At 37.7% G+C, this 23,059-nt stretch overlaps 1 protein-coding gene across 8 annotated transcripts in view; it reads right to left on the bottom strand.

Moving 5' to 3' along the window:
• The window catches only part of LOC118012471, a 275,259-nt gene extending 256,833 nt beyond the window's left edge, over positions 1-18,426 (bottom strand). For all 8 annotated transcript variants that reach the window (XR_004679715.1, XR_004679716.1, XM_035008086.1 and 5 more), the window contains exon 1: positions 18,254-18,426. Coding sequence is in view for 6 of the 8 variants with exons in the window: in XM_035008086.1 (XP_034863977.1) it covers positions 18,254-18,297 (44 nt within the window). In the remaining 2 variants the exon portion in view is untranslated. The remainder of the gene's footprint in view (positions 1-18,253) is intronic.
• Positions 18,427-23,059: the final 4,633 nt, after the last annotated feature.

Genomic DNA, 23,059 nt, shown 5'->3' on the forward strand with positions numbered 1-23,059 from the left:
ATTGTATTATTTGCTTCAGAGGTACAGGTCTGTGATTCATCAGTCTTGCACAATTCACAGCACTCACCATAGCACATTAAAGATGTTTATCAAAGAAACTCAGAGACCAACAAATAAAGGTGGGGAATGGTCAATCCCCAAGTCATTCCCCAGGGCACTGAGACCATGTCAGGATGACATGAGTTGCTTAAAGTCACTTTGTCACAGCAGGAGAACCTTTGCCCTCTCAGATGGGGCTATGAAAGACAATGGACAAAAAGCATCTCAGAGCCAGATTGGTGACTGTGGAACACGTTCCACCACCAGAAGGAAGAGATCCTGCCACCCTAGTCCAACAGAATATGCTATATGCCCAAAATTCTTGGCCGCTATAAGTTGTTTCTCCTTCTCCTCTTTTCTGAATGGTAATCTTAATGAATTTATCTCCTCATTCCTCTTCCATTGTCCATGGAGGTGACAATTGAAAATACCATGTAGCATTTGGTGCTTATGAAATTGCCACATTTGCATCAGACTCAAGGCAAATATACCTCCATCAAAGACCCTGAACTTGCATTGGGATGCAGTAACAAAGTAAGATATAGGTTTATATCTGTTTTGAAAGAGGTGAATGTGTTTATAGTATAGAGGAAGGTTGCGTTATTTTAAGGAAAGACATTACAAATTTGTGCACATATAAAAAAAGGAGCATATGTAGAGAAAAATGAACCACAAGTGGTAACTGGTGTATATCCACTAGAGATATTTGGGAGAAAATCTAGCCTTCACTATGAGAATTATCTCTGTGCCACATCATTTTATTATTTTGTGATGTATCCTCTAGGAATTCTGTCAGATCAGCTATGCTGGGAGGGCACATTTGCCATCATGTGTAGACAGCTTGCCTAAAATGAAACCGTCACAGAAGAAAGTAAATGCTGGAGAAGGAAGGGAGAGAGTAAAAATGAGGGGGGTGGGCAGGAGGGAAAAGGAGATAACAGGAATCCACAGATTAGAATTCCTAGAAACATGAGAATATAAGAAAAAGTTCAAGTTGGTTTTCTGTCACGATCAATTGAAAAAGTCCTCATTAAAACAGAAAGAATTCGCTTTTGATTCAAATTTCATATTAGCTTTGCAAAGGTGGGGTCAAATAAGAACACTCTTATTGACTCCCTGTCATTAAGTCAGTGAGAGTAGAAAGAGGAAGCAGATTTTGTATCTCGCTTCCACAGAGAAACGGAATCTAATTTTACCAGGATATACAACCAGGAACTCTCCTGCTCCTGAGGTCAATACCAAACAGCCATAATAACTAACACTTACTGAATTCTTATTATGTGCCAATCATTATACAACATTAATGATACATTCCTATTCACCTTCCCATCCCCGCGACAACCAAATGAAACCATTATACTTGCTCCATTGTACAGAGGAGAAGACAGACTTAGAGGAGACAGACAATTTGCCCAAGGTCACACAGCGGCTAGGACCGGAACCCGGGCTCCTTGCCCTTACCTGTCTATCCCCTTAACAACCATGACCAACTTGGGACAAGTATACCAAATGGAATACTTCCCAAATACCAGTGAAATTCTTTGATTTATCTTTATCCCCTGTCCAAGTCCAGAACAAGAGAAAAAAAAGTGTCTTCCCTCTGCCAACAACACCGCTAGCATTGCTACATTGACATTATTCAGCAAATAGCTTTCACTTAGTAATCATGGTGAGAACTCTCTGCCTGAACGTTATAGACTGTTTTCCAGCAAGCACAAATCCAAATAGAAATAGACCCCAAATTTCAAAAGTAGTAAAAGAAGTGGCATGAAATTGGTATTAAGTCCACTTCGAGATTTGCTTCAAGACCCGACTGACTGTTGGATGCTAGAGCAGAATCTGATTTGCTTGGCTGTTACTCAGCATTGATGCTCGAACTTACCCCACTTCAGTCCTTGTGGCAGGACACCATCTCAGAAAGCTGAGTTCAAAGGAATGTGACTTCTGCAAACAGAATTCTTAATGTCAGAGGATAAAGCATCATGGTTGTGGGGAAAGTTGTGCATCTACCAGGAAAATATTCATCAGACTACCCGGTTGGTCTTTCCCTTTCCCTTTGGTTATCTGGGCATATTTTAGTCTGTATTAAAATATCCATGAGATCTCCACTCTTCATCATAAAGCTTGAGGGGAAAAAAAATGTCCAGGGAAAGTTATTTTCAGGTATAAAATTAGAACCTCCTTTTAACTCCTTTGCCTCAAGATTTGCATAACCATGAGGGCCAAGAAATCAAACAATGAAAATACCAGATACTACAGATTAGAAATGAAAAGTAAACCAGCCACATGCCAGTTTCTCGCTACAAGTTCCAGCCGAGACCAAAATCAACGTGACTGAGAGAAGATGTAGTGTAGAGAGAAAATCTCCCAGGATAATCAAGGGATATATTTCCAAGTCTATTTCCCCCCACAGAACTGTTTTGTTTTCTCACATCAATGAGCTAGAATAAAATGTGGATCCCATGATCAAGCTGGCAGAAGTCATGCTCCCTACCTGGATGCTCGCAAATTGTAAATCACAACTTTACAAGGATTTAACTTTTCCCTTTCCAAAATAATCAAATGTTGTGGTGAGGGGGCCACTAATCATGACAAAAAATATACTGCAAATTCTTTCTTTTGGTGCCAAGTCCAATAAGTTCTCTGAGTGAAATTAAATGCACGATCTTATTCCAAACCACAGCTTCCCTTGGGGATGTTCAAATCTCAAGTGGGGGCTGAAAGGCCAGTTGTATCAAAGCCCAGGGTTACACCCATTTTTTCAAGTTTTTTTTTTTTTTTCCTTTTTTAACTACTGCCTGTAGTGTAAATGGCTCAGGCCCCTGTGCTTTCCAGCGTGTACAGTTAGATCAGCACTTCATACTTTCCATACTCTGCCACCAAAAAAAAAGTGGACCAGTCCCTGACTTCTCTTAGTTTCTCACAGTTTTTGTTTATTTTAAGAGATTCTCTGTTGAACTCCAGGGACGCAGGAGGGGGGTGGGGAGGTGGGGAGGTGGGGGAGAGACAGAAATCTGTCATGGTATAAACAATGACTGGCTCCATCTCTTAGATCTGCAATATCACAGGAATTAGAGATGGAAAAGACCCATTAGGTCATCCTGTGCACCCTATGCCAACACAGCACTATTCCCTACTGTAGATTATCTCTTCTGAGAGTTTTTAATATGTTTAAAGGGTAGCCAATGACAACATAGCTTCATTTTATTTCTTTTACCGCTTTGTTCCGTCCCGTCTACAACAAGTCATCTCTAAGAATGGCTGCAGGGTGACTTCTCAGAGGACATTCGACTGCCCGGGAAGAATGAAAACAACATTTGTGCTATCCAACAACTATGTTTCGTAAGTTCAGCATGGAAGCATCCATAAAGACAAATTTTCAAGAGCCAGCATTTAGTCCCAGGGATGGAACAGTGGCAGGAAAAGCAATGTGACCATAGACATATTCTATATATCTAGTACGTTATACCCCAAATACACTGTGTCAGCGGGCATGTATGTTCACATGAAGTGCATACAGATACTCATCATTACCTTAGAGTGTTTCTGTTTCCTAAAGTTTGTGCCAAATGCTGCATAATTCATGAAAATGTGATCCAAAATATTTAAGGTTATATTTCTCACAATTTTCTTCTTATCTCTCTTAAGTCACACATTTTAAATGTCAACTTGTATAGAGAAATATTTAATTTCAAGGATACTCCGCCATCAAGAAACTCTTTAACTCTTCCCTAAGTAGTTTTGTTTTTCTCTTCTTTGTTCTTATCCCAAGATAATGTAGTGTTTCAGTTTCTTTGTACATGTCAAGCCCCAGTGTCCTACGTTACTAGACTACCAGTCCCATACATCAGAAAAAGAGATACAATGTGAGGGAAACCTAGAATGAAGAATGGACACAGTGTGTGTTCTTGAATGGCTACCATCTCAATCCACTGTCCTTGAAGACTGATTGTAGGAGATCAATTCAATGTTAGTATTTGAAAGTATACCACCTTAAGCGAAGATTATAATCAACACTGATAGAATATGTATTTTTATTATGTCATGGTCTGTTTTATAGTATTTTCTAGGCATAACGCAGGATGCATTTTAATTCTTAATGCATATAATATGTTGCCCATCTTTGATACGTGGAGTAGAAAAAAAAATAATTCCTCACTGTTCTACTAAAAGGCAGGATAGCTTAGCAAATAACGTATATAAGGGTCTTCCCCTGAAGCTTGATACATAGTAAACACTAAACTAAACATTTTAGTTGTTTTTTTCCCATTTTCTGGAGTATGGACCCTTTACAAGTTTTGTGATTGTGGGCCCTACCAGTCACTTTCTATGTGAATTTGGTCATGTCATTCATCATATTTTATTGGCTCTAAGATGTCATGGACTCTAACACTGAGGATTATTTTATGTGTGATAAAGAAAATAAAAGTAGTGCTAATTAAATGATGACATGATGCTCAGAATTTTTTTTTAACACAGTAGCATGATACATGCCAGCAGAATACTGATGCTGTTTCAGTTCTTTAAGAGTGCTATACCATTGGGCGCCTGGGTGGCTCAGATGGTTAAGCATCTGCCTTCGGCTCAGGTCATGATCCCAGGGTCCTGGGATCAAGTCCCACATCGGGCTCCCTACTCAGCGGGGAGCCTGCTTCTCCCTCTGCCTCTCTCTCTCTCTGTCTCTTATGAATAAATAAAATCTTAAAAAAAAAAGAGTGCTATACCATTGTCTCTAATTTTTTTTTCCAGATCACTTGACATTATTCTCCAAGTTTTGATTTTATGTTTTATTTTTTTTATCTGATCACAAGGAGTCAACAGCAAGTTTTGAGACAACAATCAAGAAAACATTTTAGAAAGCAATGACAACGGGGTGGGAGAAATAGGTGAAAGGGATGAAGAGGTACAAACTTCCAGTTATAAAATAAGTAAGTCATGTGGATATAATGTACAGCATAGGGAAGAGAGTGAACAGTATTGCAGTAACTTTGTATGGTGACAGATGGTAATTAGACTTATTGTGGTAATCATTTGTAATGTATGAAAATATCAAATTAGTATGATATACACCTGAAACTAATAGGATATTGTACATCAATTATACTTCAATAAAAAAATAAAAAGAAGCAATTAAACATATGTACTTGCAACAATCCATATATAACTGAAAAAACAATATAATTATCTATGACCAAGTACATTCATAATAAACAAACAATGAAAACTATGCCATGACTGGCTTATAAAATGCTATCAATTATAAGACCCATCCTGAGATTAGAGATGTATATGTAACAACAACAACAAAGAGGAGGCCCTAACCCTACTGAGGTTTCCTAAGCTGTCCTAGGAAGCTCCCATCATAAGTAAGGCTCTACTTTGTTTCCACCCTCAGGTCACCTTCTCAACAAAGAAATAGTGAAATTGTCCCTGAGACAGAGGAGTGGCTGGATGGTAGCCAAGGATTTTGGTTGTATCTCCAGTGGTGTTTGACATTAATCAGTTGACTTTCTTATCACCTGGAGTAATGTTAAGTTGAATTTGTATAGTCAGAACAACAAAACAAGTAAAAAAAATTTTTAAACATCAGAATATTCAGCAAATTAACAGGGGGAATATGGGAAGAAAAGAGTTGAGCAATTTTGGGAATCATGCAAACAATTTTTTTTTTTTAATTCAGGTTTTGCTACTAACCAGTAGAGTGGTCTTAGGCAAATTTAATCTCCCTGACCTCAATGTGTTAAATTATTTAATGATACAATTTATCGAAGTGTGATATTTAAATGAAATAATGTATATAAGGGTCTTCCCCTGAAGCTTGATACATAGTAAACACTAAACTAAACATTTTAGTTGTTTTTTTCCCGTTAAAGTGCCAAGGATCAGGGGAGGTCGTTTTTAGCAAACACCATTATTATAAAGGTGGGAGAAGCAAGTGAGGTGACAGAAACAACAAAATAAAAGGAGCAGAGATTAAGGACAAAACCTAATAGTTTCTACAAAGGCCTTTATTAAAAGGCAAAGGTCTGTTTATAAAATCACTGATTGATGGTTTATATTGTACTTCTCAAGATAAAGAGCCACACTTACTCCCAGATGTATATGGTAGAGGGATTCAATCTACATTTTATAATTTCAAGAGTAGAATTAAATTGGAGAACTTTAGAAGAAGAAAGTTTGGGCTCCATCAGATTCTTCCCCATTCTTGTTGGGGAAGCCTTTGAGCTTGTTCTTCTCTGGACAAAGCTATTCTGATGGCTGGTTCCTTCGAAGTCCTCCCTGACCACTGTGGCTAGTGGGGCTCATTAAGCCTTTTGTAGAACTCTGCTCCTTTGCTTCATAGCTCTAATAAGAATCAATTATTGTGTTGTTCATTTATTGGTTTAGCTGGTGACTTAGAGTGCAATGGAGTTATGGTGAAGAGCATAGACTCAAAAGCTATCACACCTGGCTTAAATCCCTGCTCTGCCACTTATTAGCTGCATCTTTTTGGCAAGTTATACTCTCTTCTTTACCTGTAAATGGGGAAAATAACAGCTCCTACTTCAAAGGCTTGTTATGAGGAATAAATGAGTTAATATGTATAAAGCACATGGTAACTAACCTGTAATGTGGTCTCAATAAATATTAGGTGCTCTTGTTTTGTATTTGTTCCTTTGTGTTCCAAAGCCTAGTTTAATACCTGGCACATAATTGGCACTTAATAAATGTGTATTAAAGAAATGAAAGAATGAATATTCTGAAGAATATTCCTAAGGGGAGACTTCCAACAATGGAATTCATTGCTCTCTGACATCCTAGTCCCTGTCAGTCAACAGAAGTGCTGAAATAATTCTCAGAAGGGTTTTGGATGTCATTCTATAATTGTGTGGGGGATGTAATTAGTTAATCACTAAGGTGTCTTCCAAATGGAAGATTCTGATATTGATTGAAGATAGTGCTCTTATCTCTTCCCCTGTTTGGGTCCTAGTTTTCTCAAAGATAAAATAAAGCTTTTTGACTAGATAATCTCTGGTATCCATCCTATTCCAAAATTCTACGATCCTATATGTGAGCCAGTTGAACTTGTCATTATATTTTTCCTTCAAAAACTCACATAGGAGATGAATTTTTCATTTGGCAATGCAAATAACTTGGTTCAGTTAGCACCTGGGACAGAGTTTTTCTACCCAGGGGCAGGGAGCCCAGCAACTCGTGACTGGCTGTAGTCACTGCCACTTGGTGACAGGAACATAAACAGTCCATTCCCCATGCCTCCTCTTTCCACTACTGGATGCTCCTTCACTTCCCACCTTCCAAAGCAATACAGCCTCGCCTTATACAAGCAGCTCCAAAGCAGAGGAATTCCACCCACACAGCAGGGCAGAAATCAGAGCCAGAAAACTCCTATTAGGTCACGCAAGCCACACCCCTTCCAGAACAAGAACATCCACTTCAACTGACATTTCAGCTCCTCTTCTGGCTCCAAAATAAGGCCGCGCTTCAGTGGTTCCTGTATATGGTTTGAATAACAGTTTATAAGCATTCTGGGATCCTTTGAAAATAAAGGTTCCACATAAAGTCATATTGTTATTTTGTTTATTATGAAGGTTTGCACGCCCGTGCACGCATGTGTGTGTGTGTGTGTGTGTGTGTGTGTTTGGCTTCTCTTCCTGGGAATAGTCACAAGATTTCTCAAAGAGGAAACTGTACAGCAAGCCTCTGACCTGATTTCTGTCAAACCTCTGATAGTCAGCCATTCAGAACCTAGCTGATTAATGCCCCGATTGCTTTGCTGTGAATGTGCAATAGAAAAATTAGTTTTGTAAACAATTAAACTATTATTTGAAGTACTACATGTTAATTATTGCTAATATATTTGCTCACATTTTTCTCAACTTAAAGTATATATTTATTTATTGTCAATGTAAATTCTGTTTAATTTTAATTGTATAACAATACTTCATTGCCTTTGGATATGAAGGCTTATAACTGTTAATTTGCTGAACATTCAACATTTGAAAAATCTGTTTGCTTGTTTCATTGTGCTGAACATACAAATTCAACTTAACATTACTCCAGGTGACAAGAACGTCAACTGATTAACACACATGTCAAACACCACTGGGGATGCAACCTAAATCCTTGGCTACCATCCAGCCACTCTTCTGTCTCAGGGACGATTTCATTATTTCTTTGTTAGGAAGGGAACATGAGAGTGGTAAACAGGGTCTGAGATGACACAGTATGATACTCATGGCTTTCTTCTCTTGAAGAGCTTAAAGCAAATAGTCTAGGAAAATGTTTCTTTTTAGCACACACACAAACAAAATTAGCAATACTGTACCCATTTTACAGAGATGAAAACTTGATTGTGGAGAAATAGGGTCACTGGTCATTGATTGTAACCTAAATCACAGTGACAGAGACAGGGAAGGGCTAAACTCTGTCTCGTAGGTCCTAACCCATAATTATATCCCAAAGACCACATTTTCTTGAAAACCACTAGAAATAGAAACTTCAAAGCATTCTATAACATGTAAAGTGCTACTAAAAGGTATAATAGTAATAAAGTTCTGAGCTGGGACAGTTTATTTATTCCATCTGAAAGTATATGAAAAAGAAGAATTATTGTAAGGAATAATGCTAAACTCAATACATTCTAAAAAAATTGCTATTATTTTATTTTATTTTATTTTTTTATTTATTTATTTGAGAGAGAGAATGAGATAGAGAGAGCATGAGAGGGAGGAGGGTCAGAGGGAGAAGCAGACCCCCCGCTGAGCAGGGAGCCCGATGCGGGACTCGATCCCGGGACTCCAGGATCATGACCTGAGCCGAAGGCAGTCGCTTAACCAACTGAGCCACCCAGGTGCCCGAAATTGCTATTATTTTAGATGATGCAATAAGTTACATATTTATCAGGGAAGTTTTGTCAACTAAAGATAATGTCCTGGTTTCCAAGGACTGCTATTCACTTTGGAAAGCTCTGGATAACTGCTGTCTACTCTGACACATAACTAATAATGCAGAGAAACCCAACATGATCCATCGTTGGGAATGAACCTCAACTTCTAAAACATTCCAACTGAACAGAGTTCAGAGAGAGATATAGACAGATATACAGTACTTGGAGATTTCAAATTTCAAATTTTGAATGAAGTGGAACAAGTCTTCAAAAGAATAAACAGGAAAAGGGGGACTCAAGGGATAAATAGCTATCAAAGAGAACACTGGGAACACAATTCTTGGATCAGTTTAGAAGAACGCAGACAGGGTATAAACTAGCAGAAAGTACTTTAAGGTTATACTGAATAAGAGGCCAAGTGAGCAATGAAAAGAAAACAATAGGTTCAGCAGTTTTAAAGCCATATCAATAAATAAATGAGCCAGTGTGAAAGGATATCAAGATTTCCCTAGGGGCACCTGGGTGGCTCAGTTGGTTAAGTGTCTGTCTTCGGCTAGGGTCGTGATCCCAGGGTTCTGGGATCGAGCCCCGCATCAGGCTCCTTGCTCAGCGGGGAGCCTGATTCTCCCTCTGCCTGCTGCTCCCCCTGCTTGTGCTCTCTCTCTCTCTGACAAATAAATAAATAAAATCTTAAAAATGTTTTAAAATTTAAAAAAAGTGATTTCCCTAAAAGGAAGCATTCCTCACAGGAATACAGTCATTGAAGGAAATATTAAAACACCAGCATTTATACCATACTCACCAAAATATGTATTATTTTATCCATTTCTCCATTTAACACAACTGCCCATTTAAACTTAGATAGTGCCTCAAGGTGGAAAACCATTAATCCACTTTAGGGACCATAGAGGGACTCACAGAGATACCAAATGAGCCTCATTTCAAGTTCACTTTGAAAGAAAGGCTGCTCAGGTCACTGCATTGAGAATTCAAAGGACTCATATTGGCTCAGCAGGGAGAGTCTGTAATCAATTATTGCTGCCTGTCATGGCCATGGGAGTGGGGAATCCAAACCCACCTGCGATTTGTTTGGTTTTCTGATCTAGTCCAACCTTCTTAACTTACAGATGAGGGATCTGAGACATAGGGAACTTACATTTAAGAACAAAGAGCTGAAGTAATTGGCCTAAGGGTAGACAGATATTAGGTTGTTATTCTTTATTGAATGCAGGTACACTGATGTCGAGTTCCCTAACTTCCTTTCTTCCATTGCATTACAAATGCTGATTATTTGGAGTTCTATAGGAGATATAAATCATATATAATTATACTTCTGTAATAATATAGTCTTAGTTCATTCTACCATAAAAATCTTAATATTTAAATATATTTTTAATTTTTTTCAAGCTCCTAATATCTACCTTTCTGGAAAAAATAACTTCTTACTAAAACTTAATTTCTCTCTCTAGGACATTTAATCCAATAAGTGTACCGATTTTCCTAGGCCCCATTCCTTATTTCTTTTTTTTCTTTCTTCCTCTCTGTGTAAAGAGTTTGTAAATCTAACTGACTTAATCCCATTCAGTGTGATACTAAAACTAGTAATGAAGTGTAGAGGAACCATTAATATACCAACTTCCTCTAAAATGCACATCAAGGTACCCTTGAGTAATCTCAAATTTCTAGCCATATTCCCTTGAAGCTTACAGCAAGAAGTATGGAATATCCATTGGCCCAGTGTTTACCTTCTATAACCACACCCAATATGGAATTACTTTTCAGAAATCCAAGTGAAATGTTATGGGTAACCAAATCATTATTATAATGGTAATAATTGGATATCAAATATCCATACCAACATAAAATAAGCCAGCACTAACAGGTGTTGTTCATCACTTAAATTTCCCTGCATCATTTGGGGGTTTTTTTCACCTTGTGTATAGGTATATTTATTCTAAAACTTACTTGAGTGCAACTTTCAAAGACAAGAAGACAAATGTCTCTACAAAAGGCTCCTGGTGAGAAAACACACAAAATCCATGAAGATGGCTTGTAATGGAAGTGCCTTATGCCCACTTGGATTTTTTCAGCATTTTTCCAAAATATCTGTATTAGGTGGTCATTAGGCAGTTAAAGGCAAGTCTCTGGTATGTGGCCTCAGTCTGAAAAATCCTTTAAACCATGCTCCCCTTTAAAAACTATAGCTGGGGATAGGATAGGCATAGAACATATTTTATGACTGTTACTGCTTTGCTTCTCCAGCTGCCCATTGAAGAGATATTTTGGCTTAGGTTTACCTATCATGGCAGCATGGGCCCACTGGGACCCATGGAAGGTTGTAATGAAGGGCTCCATCAACCAGTTTCATTATTTCAGAAGGCCCAAGGGAATAACACACTCACCAATAATAAGGCTGCTAAAGCTAGAGTGTCAAATTACTTTGCTTTGGGGTAAAATCTTATCAATTTCATATGAAAACTCTTACTACCTCATGCTGATCAGAGTCTCCAATTGGCAACTGTGTATGTGTTTGATTAATAAAATGTGAAATAAAAACAAATTGTTTTGTTTGAACATTAAAATATTTCAAAACACAGAATCTTAGACAAAGAAGATAATCAGAGAAGACTACATTAGAGGCTTAACATCAGTCTAATATGATTCATAATGATGATGATTGCAATGCAATAGCTAAAACTTTCACAGCATTTACTAAGTCTCAGGCACTCTTCTATGCATTACACATACACTAATTCATTCAGTCATCACAATGACCATATCAGTTATTAGCGCACAGTAGGCCTATAAAGTAAGAAGTGAGCAAACAGACAGGGACCAACAAAGGACATGCTTACAGTCATACAGACAATAAGTGCTGAAGCAAGCATCTGAACCCAGGCAGTGTGGCCTTGGAATCCAAGCTATCAGTTCCTCCTTTCAGGAAATACTCTGTCTGGGGTCTTATTGTTAATTACAACAACCATAACACAACACAGTGGCTTCCTTATATGTAAAATTAGGAATCTTTTTTTTTTTTTTAATATTTTCTTTTTTTTTTTAAGATTTTATTTATTTATTTGAGAGAGAGAGAATGAGAGACAGAGAGCATGAGAGGGAAGAGGGTCAGAGGGAGAAGCAGACTCCCCACTGAGCAGGGAGCCCGACGCGGGACTCGATCCCAGGACTCCGGGATCATGACCTGAGCCAAAGGCAGTCGCTTAACCAACTGAACCACCCAGGCGCCCAACAAATTAACTTTTAAAATGACTTCGCTTGGGGCGCCTGGGTGGCTCAATAAGTTAGGCGTCCAACTCTTGATTTCGGCTCAGTTCATGATCTCGTGGTCCTGGGATCAAGTCCAAGTAGGGCTCTGCACTCAGCGGGGAGTCTGCTTCAGGACTTTCTCTCCCTCTGTCCCTTCCCCTCCCCCAAATAAATAAATCTTTAAAAATAAATAAATAAAATGACTGCTTTTCTCTAAACACCAATATGCAAGGAAATTTGGTTGGCTGCCTAAAAAGAAACCATTAACTCATCACATGGCCAAAGCTCAGGTGAACACTCCCTTTGCAAACAGGGAGGGACCAGAGGGAGGGGAGAGGAGACTACATGTCTCTGGTAGAGGTGCATGGGATCAGGGGCCTGAGTCCCTGGCCAAGGACTCTTGTTGAGTTTTGTTTCTTCTTTTCTACCTCATTACAAGCACTCCTATGAGACTGTAATTTACCACCAAATACGTGTGCCTAGAAATGAGTTTTAAAACTATAACATCTACCGCATGGTTTATACCTTCTTTGGACTAGCATATCATGGCATAATATTACTCAGTTTTAATAAAACCCCATCCTTGGGCGCCTGGGTGGCTCAGTCGTTAAGCGTCTGCCTTCGGCTCAGATCATGATCCCAGGGTCCTGGGATTGAGTCCCACATCGGGCCCCCTCCTTGGGGGGAAGCCTGCTTCTCCCTCACCCCCTCCGGCTGCTTGTGTTCCTGCTCTCGCTATCTCTGTCTCTGTCAAATAAATAAATAAAATCTTTAAAAAAATAAAAATTAAAAAAAAATAAAACCCATCCTTTGAAGCTCTGCTGCGGAGGAGAGTAATTCCACAGCAGCTTTGAAGTATACTCCCTTAAATAGCGTAAGAGAAAAAGCCATTGTTTATTTCACTACTATTTAAGAGTTAATGAGAGATTTGCACCTGTACAGCTGTTGTGGACTGAAACTAGTTCATGGAGTGAATGTGTTTTCTGCTTGAGACAGTTGTAAATGCCTTGAGTAAAAACACTGAGGACTGCTAATGGATAGGTTTATTTTAAAGCATGCCATCTGCTATCAATCATAGAGAAGTATAGGAAGCAAGTTTGGCTGGGCTCCCTCCTTGCAAGCCTGATAAAGACAGGGCTCCAGGACTCGGGAACATTGAGTCCTCAAGAGAATAAAACATCAAACCTACTCAGCAGCTCCACTAACAATAATAAAAATGCCTCTGCCTAAAGGTGACATTCTGAATTTACGATTATTTGTGTCTATAAAGTGTATTCTTTGGCTCCTGACTCATTCTGACTGTCTCACTCCGAGAACAATACATTAAGCCTGCCCGGAGTAAATGGAAATCCTATCCTTTTATTAAACCAGCAGCCGGTACCTGAGACGATCTAATGCCCCATATGATCGCAGGAAGATTTTCAGCTCTGTTCTGTTCATTTTTTCCCGATTTTTAGTAAGAAAATTACAAATGAAATCTATGTTAATGCGCTAAAATACATAAATAATGTAGGCGATTTATGTTCCCTAAAAGACAAAATAAAATGAGATAAAATAAGAGTGAATTGGAACTAATCCTACTCTTCTTTTATCATATGCCCCTACTATAATGACATTGGAAAATTACATATTAGAGATATGTGTTAGTAAAATTGAGAACCGGTTGCTTAGAGTTATTATGTTCTGTATGCCATGTGGACCAAGTACGTTTTCAAGAGGACAAAACATTATTTCCTCAGAAATCTTCCAGCTGTGGAATCATAACCAATATTGCCTTCAAAAATGGATCCCAAAGTATTCCTTGAAAAATGTCGAGCCTGGCTTATTAAAAGTGCTGCCTGCTGAAATCCTCAGTGGATAAAATGAGTTGTGGTGGCACTGGAAACTTCCATAGCTTATAATGTTAGATTCTGCCACAAATCTGCAGCTTAACTTAATTCTGCTGTTAGCCTGGAAAATGGAGTTGTGAGTATTTAGGGAAAACCCACCTGGCCGGCAAACTCATGAGCCTAATTAAAGTTAATAGAGAAATTAAAAGAGGAAAACATTGGCTCAGCAGTGGTAAGAAGAAATGTATAAGGCAATAGAAATTCAGGGCAGGAACTAACATTTTTGTGTTATGCATCTGTGAGAAGTATTTCTTCCTAAACACACGAAGGAGGAATTGATATTATTTGACTTACTATGCATTATGGGTGATATGCTACAGTTCAATAAATAATTTTCATACTCAAAGAAATTAAGGCTTTAGGTTAAATAGTGAAGAAGTGGAAATACTGACGCAGTCAATGAGTACACTTGCAGATCTGCTGTGCACGCAGCGCTCAACTAGGTTCGGTAATATTAGGAATTTTAGTAAATTAACACCAGTTTATTAGTAGTAATATGAGTAAAAATATTAGTATTTTATGTAATATTGGTAAAAGGCATTATCCTTGCCCGTTGTGGAGAAAAATGTCTGACTTTGAATTGGATTGAATTCCAGAGCAATATTACAGTGCCAATCATCAGAACTAAATTCTTAGAGATAAAACATGCCATGAGACTTCAGAAAAGGAGGAGAAAAGCAAAGTCTGCAGTAGCCCCGAAAAGCTGGTTAGGAAACCTTGTATTATTTCCTTAAAAATAGAGGGAAGACGTAAAATGAATAAAGAGGGCCTATAATTTACACATAAAAGGATATAAAAGGGAATTACCTACTGAAATTTCAGCGTACTTTCCAATGCAATACGGGGTTAAATGTTGAGTCAAGTTACAAATATACCTGGGGCAGAAGGCAGCACCGACAATGCTTTAGTCCTCTGACAGCGGTCAAAAAAAATCAAATGTCCACATTGATGAAGCTGGAAATGAGTTAATGTCTGAGTAAAGCAGGCTAGGTCAGAGTTGGAGCACGGCCGGTAAAGGGCACCTGCCTCATCTCGACAGGCAGGTACCTCTACCCAGGATGCACCAATCAGTGCCACGAGAGGAAGAGAACCCAGGGTTATGAGACCCTGCAACTTATCAAAGGAAGCTTTTAAGTAATACTTCCCAATTTGTTCAAAACTTCCATGGCCAAACTGAACACCTTACCACTGTGGGACAGTTCCAGCAATCGTGCTCTGGGCTTTTCAACAGTCCACGACATTCAGAGATGCCTGCACAGTTAATTCTAAGAATCCTGAACATCAGTCTAAATGCTACTAAAAGCTCCTGTATTACATTTGAAGTCCTTCTACCTGGTAGACTCACCTATCTTTTCATGAGGCCAACTCTATGAATTATTTTAGAGGAGCCAGTCTGTTTCAGAAAGAGCTGAAGGTTAGTGTTTCTTACATCAAATCTCAAGTCTCTGACAAATACCTCTGGAGCACCAATGAAAGCAGCACCACGATGAAGCCTGTGCGGCCACAATTAGATGGGAGTGGTCATGTCAGGAAGAGAAATACCTGAAGATTAGCACGGTAATTTGTTTCTTTAAACCTGAATCATGTAACCTCTTTTCCTGAGAAAGCAGTGGTCTATGAATACGGTAAAAGAATTATAATCGCATTTATAAAGTGATTTCTAAAAGATTTTAATGTTTTCAATAAAAAGAATGGGTCATTTTTTTAAAAGATTTTATTTATTTATTTGAGAGAGAGAGAATGAGAGACAGAGAGCACGAGAGGGAGGAGGGTCAGAGGGAGAAGCAGACTCCCCGCCGAGCAGGGAGCCCGATGCGGGACTCGATCCCGGGACTCCAGGATCATGACCTGAGCCGAAGGCAGTCGCTTAACCAACTGAGCCACCCAGGTGCCCAAAAGAATGGGTCATTAAAATATAGTTCATAAATATTATTCAGAACTCATTAGCTTAAATACCCCTACTTAGAAATTATAAATACTCACTGACCGAATTGTAAGAAAGTTATAATACCAGGTAGGTAGTATGTGATGCTTTCACAGTTAATATTTGCAACATAAGATCTACACATTGAGAAAGGGAAGCGTTTAAACCAAAATGAAGCCACTCTTGTTCTTCAGGAAGTCTTCTTTTATCATACAATTTAAGGAAAGACCTATGTGAATTATTTAAACAGTACTGCCAAATCTAACTACATATAATTCCATGCCATAGGGAAAATGTTTCTGAAAACTTTGTGTGTTTATTAATTTGGTCGCCAACTATTTATTGAATTCTTACAAGTTTCTGTACTTGATGCAGAAAAAAATACCTTACTAGAGGAACTTTGTGTTACTGGATTGGAAATCATTTCTTTTAGTTTATTTCCCTTGCATTTTTGATTAATCTCAAATTCAAAGGCATCCACGTTAAAAGTCAGATGCATAAATAGCAACAGATTCAAAGACAGAAGCTCTTGCTGCATACCAACACTTATCAAACATTGTCTACACAACATGTAGGGCTATTATTAATATTGTGACAATCTTTTCCAATCTAGAATGTCAAACCATGCACAATATCAAGAAACAGGTGACCGTTTGGGAGGTAAATATGTCAATCAAATAATCCAAACTTAATCAAAATCAATGACCTACATGTAAACAAAGAAAGAACAGTAACAATAAAATGCCGTCTCCTGCATACTGGAATGAACTAAGGGCTAAGACTTGTTCTAGTTTTATCACAAAGTTAGTATGACCTCAATAAAAGAAATACCACCTCTCTGTGCTTCTTGTTTCTCCCCTGGGAAAACAGAAAGAGGAACTAGGTTGTCTCTCACCTGTCTGCTCTACCTAGAATTTCTTGTTTGTTTTAAACTATTTCTATTTCTGTGATGGCTATGCCTATGAAATGCTTCTTTTTACTTTGATATGGATATTTTCATAACATAATTATTTACAGATCAGGTAAATATTTCCTTTTTTGTATCTAACAAAGTGCATTTTCCTTCTTACAAAAACAGTTTTACGTGTATCTACCTAATTATCTATCTATCCATCCATCCATCCATCCATCCTAGCTGGAATGGCAAGCTACAGAAAAAATCACTGCTACAACTTTGGTGTATTTCCTATTAGTCATTTACTTATGCAGTCATGCATACATATTTATACAAAGCTGTCATTAAACGGTGTCAGTTTCTTATTCTTCTTTTTCCTTCACTCTACAGTATGTTAAAGACCTTGCCTCATATCTTTGTATATTCTTTTAAAACACAACTACAGAATCTTCCATTAGATGGACACATCACCATTTCCCAAATGTTGGACATTTGTTTTCACTTTTTATTTTGCAGTGAAAATCCTTGCTAATAAATCTTAGTGTACACTTGTGAATACTTCCTTAAGATCAATTCCTAAGTACAGATAGATGATTTTTAAAACTTTGACTTGTATTGTTACCATGCTACTCAGAAAGGTTGTGTCGATTCACTCTGCCACCAGTGTAGAAGATTGTCTATCTTTGACTAACACAGTGGTGTGTATTGCATCAATATGATAGGTGTCCCATAACAAGAGATTTTACACTGCTTCCTAGGGAGCAACAGGGGAAGGAGTACCATCTTTATCTCTAATTTTCTCAATCACAGTTTTTGAGTATTCCTGAAAGCTTAAAACTGGGCTCTGTGCCCACCCCTTACACAAACACACACACACACACACAGCTCCTGTGGTCATACATGTAAGATGAACCTTCTGATGACAGCAAACAGACTCCTGCTGACATACACAATCAGGGAAAGGGAGGACGTTTCTGAGACCACTTGGTTATAAGCCAGCTGTCAAGAGGCCATGGAGAGCGAGAGTGAGTCTTCAGGGGATCCTGCCTGGTTGAGAAAACAGTTTCTAAGATGATAGGAGTGTTATATGGTGTAGATGGAAAAGATCTTTCCCTTTATCTACTAAAGAAAGAAAACTGTTGCCAGGAAATGAAGTATTTTCAAAACCCAACAACAACAACCAAAAGAAAAATTTGTGAATTTTGCCAGCTAGCACAAGGAACTCGGCCGCCAGTCAAAAGGCTTCGTGTCCAACTCAGTGTTGGATCCACTTTAACAAAAATTTCCCTCGTCAGCCACCTAAGTGTCTGTTGAATTAGGCAAGAAGCCAAGCTGGGGTAGAAATAGTCACTCACATGAAATGTCCGTTTCCATTTGGATCTCTGTGGCCCTTTCCCATGTCATGGTGAAAAAATGCTTCCTCTGCTTGGATGTTTTCAGGATGCCTTGGTTTGAGGAGGAAGTCAGGTCTGCTGTTCAGAAGGCGTCCACAGGAGGGGAAGCCACAGCTCTGTACACTCAGACCAAGCTATCCATGCTTAGAAAAGAAAGAGAGAAAGGAAAGGAAAGGACAGGAACAGAAAAGAGAGGAGAAGAGAAGAAGAGAGATGGAGATAAAAAGGAAGAGAAGAGAAGAGAAGAGAAAGAGAAGAGAAGAGGATAAAAGAAAAGAAAAAGAAAATGATTCCTCACCCACTCCTACCCATGGTTTTGATGTTGAAAGAAACCTGTTGTGGTTTAAATGACTCGGTCAGTTCTTTTGGGATTTTCCAAAGTTTCCTATAAAAAGAAATCTGTGGGAAATGAATGATTGTATAATCACTAACATATGCCAATTTCTCAAAACCTGTTATCTTTCTGGTGTTTTGAATTGTATTGTCCCAACTAGTGAATTGCTGTCTTCTAATAGTTTTAAGTAGTGATGCAGACTGAATAGTCCCTCTCTCTCTTTTTTAACCTTTGAAGGGTGCTAGTTAAAGAAAAAGCAAATACCACAAAAGGGAAAGCCAGGTTGTTTATGCAGTAAAATAAGGGAACAGGGTGACGAGGGATGGGGGTGGTAAGGAATGAGGCAATTATCTAGATATATTGTGGGTGGAGGGAAAACCTGATTTCTTCAATTACCTATATACTGTAAACAATATTATATTTAGCCTGACTTAAAAGAATGCATGTCTCTATTTTCTTCTTTGGTAAGGGTAGACTTGGCTAACTAGGAAGATTATTGGGGTCTTTTTTATCCATAGTAGACATGGAATTTGTCCATTTTTGCTTAAAAATAATTAAAGTGCCTGGGTCCAGAAAACAATCTTTAAAATTAAAGAAAAGCTAGGGATAAAACATAAAGGTAAAGACATCACATGGAAAGGAGCTGGTGAAGGAAATAAAATGGATGCTATTCACCTTCTACAAGGATGAAGATCACTGATGCCTGGTATTCAATTTATTACATGAGTTCTAGATAACGAATTCCAGAGGCTGTTGCTATTCCTGGCGGCTGCATCACAGAGTCCGCAGTCTTCTAATTTACTGCTGGGACCATGAAAATGAATGTTAAAAGCAAACCCAGTCTTTTTTCAAACTTCTTTATTACAATTCTTTGTGAAAAGTTAAAGACCCAATGAGGTACTAATGTTGGCCAGAGGGACAGGTGTCAATACCTCTACACTAAGGATCCCCTGCAGGCATTCAGTTAAAGGGGGACCCATGATTTTCAGCCCTGGCTGTACAATGGAATTACCCCAGGGAACTTTAAAACTACTAATGCCTCAGGTCTATTCTACACCAGGTAAATCAGACCACGGGCATGAGTTTTGGTGTTGTTTGTTTTAAATCCTTGGGTGATTCCAATGTGCAGCCAGGGAAGGGAGCCATCCACATGCTCTTATGGCATCTAGGACTTATCTCTCTTAAACCATACCTGACTTGACTGTGAATACATTTTTAAATGTACTATCTTTACAACTTAACCCATACCTGACTTGACTGCAGATACATTTTTAAATGTACTATCTTTACATCTTTAAATGTACTATCATTACAGATGATAAACGAATGATTACAAGATAACATTTGTAAACAGTGAATGATTATTTTAGAAGTCCTGAATACATGAGGAGAGGAAAGTTTTAGCATAGGACATATGTTCAGAGAAAACTTTATGAAAATGCAGAATCTTTTTTGGGCGTTGAAGGCAGTATGAAACATGGTATATGAAGAAGAACTGAGCAGAGATTGAAAAGCCAGTGCTAAGCATTTGGTCAGATGAGGAAACTAAATCTCCACTAAGTATCTAGTACTGCCCTCTGAATTCATGCCAGAATATCTGAGTATGCGTGAATCTATCCATTTTTTTTTAAAGTCTAGAAAATACCAAAAGCTAAATGTGTTAGAAAACATCATTCATGATCACATAAAAAAAAAAAGGAAAGGACAGCTAGAAGTTAGCAAATAGCCACAAGTAATAAGTAACATTTCAATAGCCTAACTTCATTTTGCAGAAATGTTTCTATTTAGGAGATTAGGGAAAAGCAAAAGAATACTTTATCTTTATTCCCATCAGAAATTATACATCATGTCTTCATTGATAAAATGGAGATTAGGGTTAAATCATGGTACAATTAAGGGGAATTGTATCTTGTTAAAGGTTTCACATTTTATTTGTAGGATAATAATACCGTGCAGTCAAAATTGTCTTTGAAATTCTTTTTAGTATGTTTGTCTCGATAAGAACAACACAGTCAGTTTTTCCTGCAGCTATGGAAATAATCATTTTTTTCTGTGATTGAGCATTATATGAAGTAGTTGGCTCATGTTTACAAACCATATTGTATATCACCCAAAATCTTTAAAAACTAGAATCACACTCAGCCTGATGAAATTATCAAATACAGAACTTTATGAACACTTGGAATCCCATGAGAACTACAACCACAAAACCTACATCACTTGAGCAGAATGAAGGGAAGGAGAGACTCCATTACGTACAGTGTTCTCTCTTTCTCTCTACCTCTCTCAGTTCTCTAAAATTGCCCTTATTGGTGTCATGTAGAAAACATAATGCACTACATCTCTGTCTTTGGGGTGCATTATGCTGGGTCATAGGGTAGCTTCATTTTTAATTTTCTGAAGCACCTCCACATTGTGTTCCAAAGTGGCTGTACCAACTTACATTGCCACCAACAGTGTAAGAGGGTTCCCCTTTCTCCACAACCTCTCCAACATTTGTTGTTTCTTGTCTTGTCAATTTTTGCCATTCTAACTGGTGTAACGTGGTATCGGTGTGGTTTTGATTTGAATTTCCCTGATGGCTAATGATGATGAATATTTTTTCATGTGTCTGTTAGCCATTTGTATGTCCTCTTTGGAGTAGTGTCTGTTCATGTCTTCTGCCCATTTTTTGACTTGATTATTTGTTTTTTGGGTGTTGAGTTTGAAAAGTTCTTTATAGATCTTGGATACCAGCCCTTTATCTGTAATGTCATTTGCAAATATCTTCTCCCATTCATGTAGTGAAAAGAAAGACCATATGCACCCCAACGTTTATAGCAGCAATGTCTGCAATAGCCAAACTGGAAAGAGCCGAGATGCTCTTCAACAGATGAGTGGAAAAAGAAGATGTGGTCCCATATATACAATGGAATATTACTCAGCCATCAGAAAGGATGAATACCCAACTTTTACATCAACATGGATGGGACTGGAGGAGATTATGCTAAGTGAAATAAGTCAAGCAGAGAAAGTCAATTATCATATGGTTTCACTTATTTGTGGAACATAAGGCATAGCATGGAGGACATTAAGAGAAGGAAAGGAAAAATGAAGGGGGGGGATTGGAGGGATAGATGAACCGTGAGAGACTATGGACTCTGAGAAACAAACAGGGTTTTAGAGGGGAGGCGGGTGGGGGGATGGGTGAGCCCAGTGATGGGTATTAAGGAGGGCACATACTGCATGGAGCACTGGGTGTTATACGAAAACAATGAATCATGGATCACTACGTCAAAAACTAATGATGTATTGTATGGTGACTAACATAACATAATAAAATAAAATTTAAAAAAAAAGAAAATATAATGCAATTAACTTATGTTAGATTTGTCTCTGATGAAATGTAAATATAAGCTTTTGATAATTATCAAGCTGAGAAGAACTATAGTTGATATGGTATACATGGGCTTCTGTTCATTTACTTCTGCTCAAAGTTTTTGTGAATGGCTTAGATTAGGAGATATAGAAGGAAGTCTATCCATTTTTATGATAACATAAAGCTTGGAGGAGAGTTAATATTTTGGAATACAGAGTCATCATGCAAACAGATCTCTCTAATATAGAATTGCCAAGGAATATAACATTTAACAGCAAACTATAAACCTGTGGATTTAAGGTCCAATATTGGTTAGGTTCAGTATAACAAATACCAAAATTTATATCAAAAAGATCATCTGTTGAATATGAGCCCCAAATCAAGAACTATAGTGGTAAGAACTGTTAAAATAATAATTATGTATAGGCTAATAAAAAGCAACTACACAGTAGGAAAGCATTTGTTTTTAGATTTTATGTTCAATTATACATTTAGAAAAGTAGTGATAAGGTATAATAAAAAATAAATCTGAATCCCCCGTTCCAATTATATATATATATATATATATATATATATATATATATATATATCCAAATTATATATATATATATCTCCAAATTATATATATATATATCCAAATATATATATATCCAAATTTTATATATATATCCAAATTATATATATATGTATATATATATATCTCCAAATCTCCAAATATTTTTAACAAAATAAAATTTTAGCAAAATAAATTGAACCAGTGATTGCCTGATGGCATTTATTAAGGAAAATGAGTGCATTGCAGGGTGACTTGGAACACCTTGAAAGGAGTTTAAGAGCTAGTAGCCTTCATAGTTGTTTCACATGATTTATATAAAACACAACAAGGAACACTTTACTGTGGAGAAATGAAATGATTCACCTGCACTGATCCTGGATTCACCTTCTAATGGTAGAACTTGAGATTTGGAAAGGACCATAGAAACCATCTGGTCTGAATTCCCTCTCAATGAAATATTTCTTTGATAGTATATGGAATCCCAGAAGGAAAGAAATCTTACAAGTTTATTAATACATT

The sequence above is a fragment of the Mirounga leonina genome, unplaced genomic scaffold (genome assembly GCF_011800145.1).
Source record: "Mirounga leonina isolate KUSES-001 unplaced genomic scaffold, KU_Mleo_1.0 Mir_151, whole genome shotgun sequence".
In the NCBI taxonomy this organism is placed as follows: Eukaryota; Metazoa; Chordata; class Mammalia; order Carnivora; family Phocidae; genus Mirounga; species Mirounga leonina.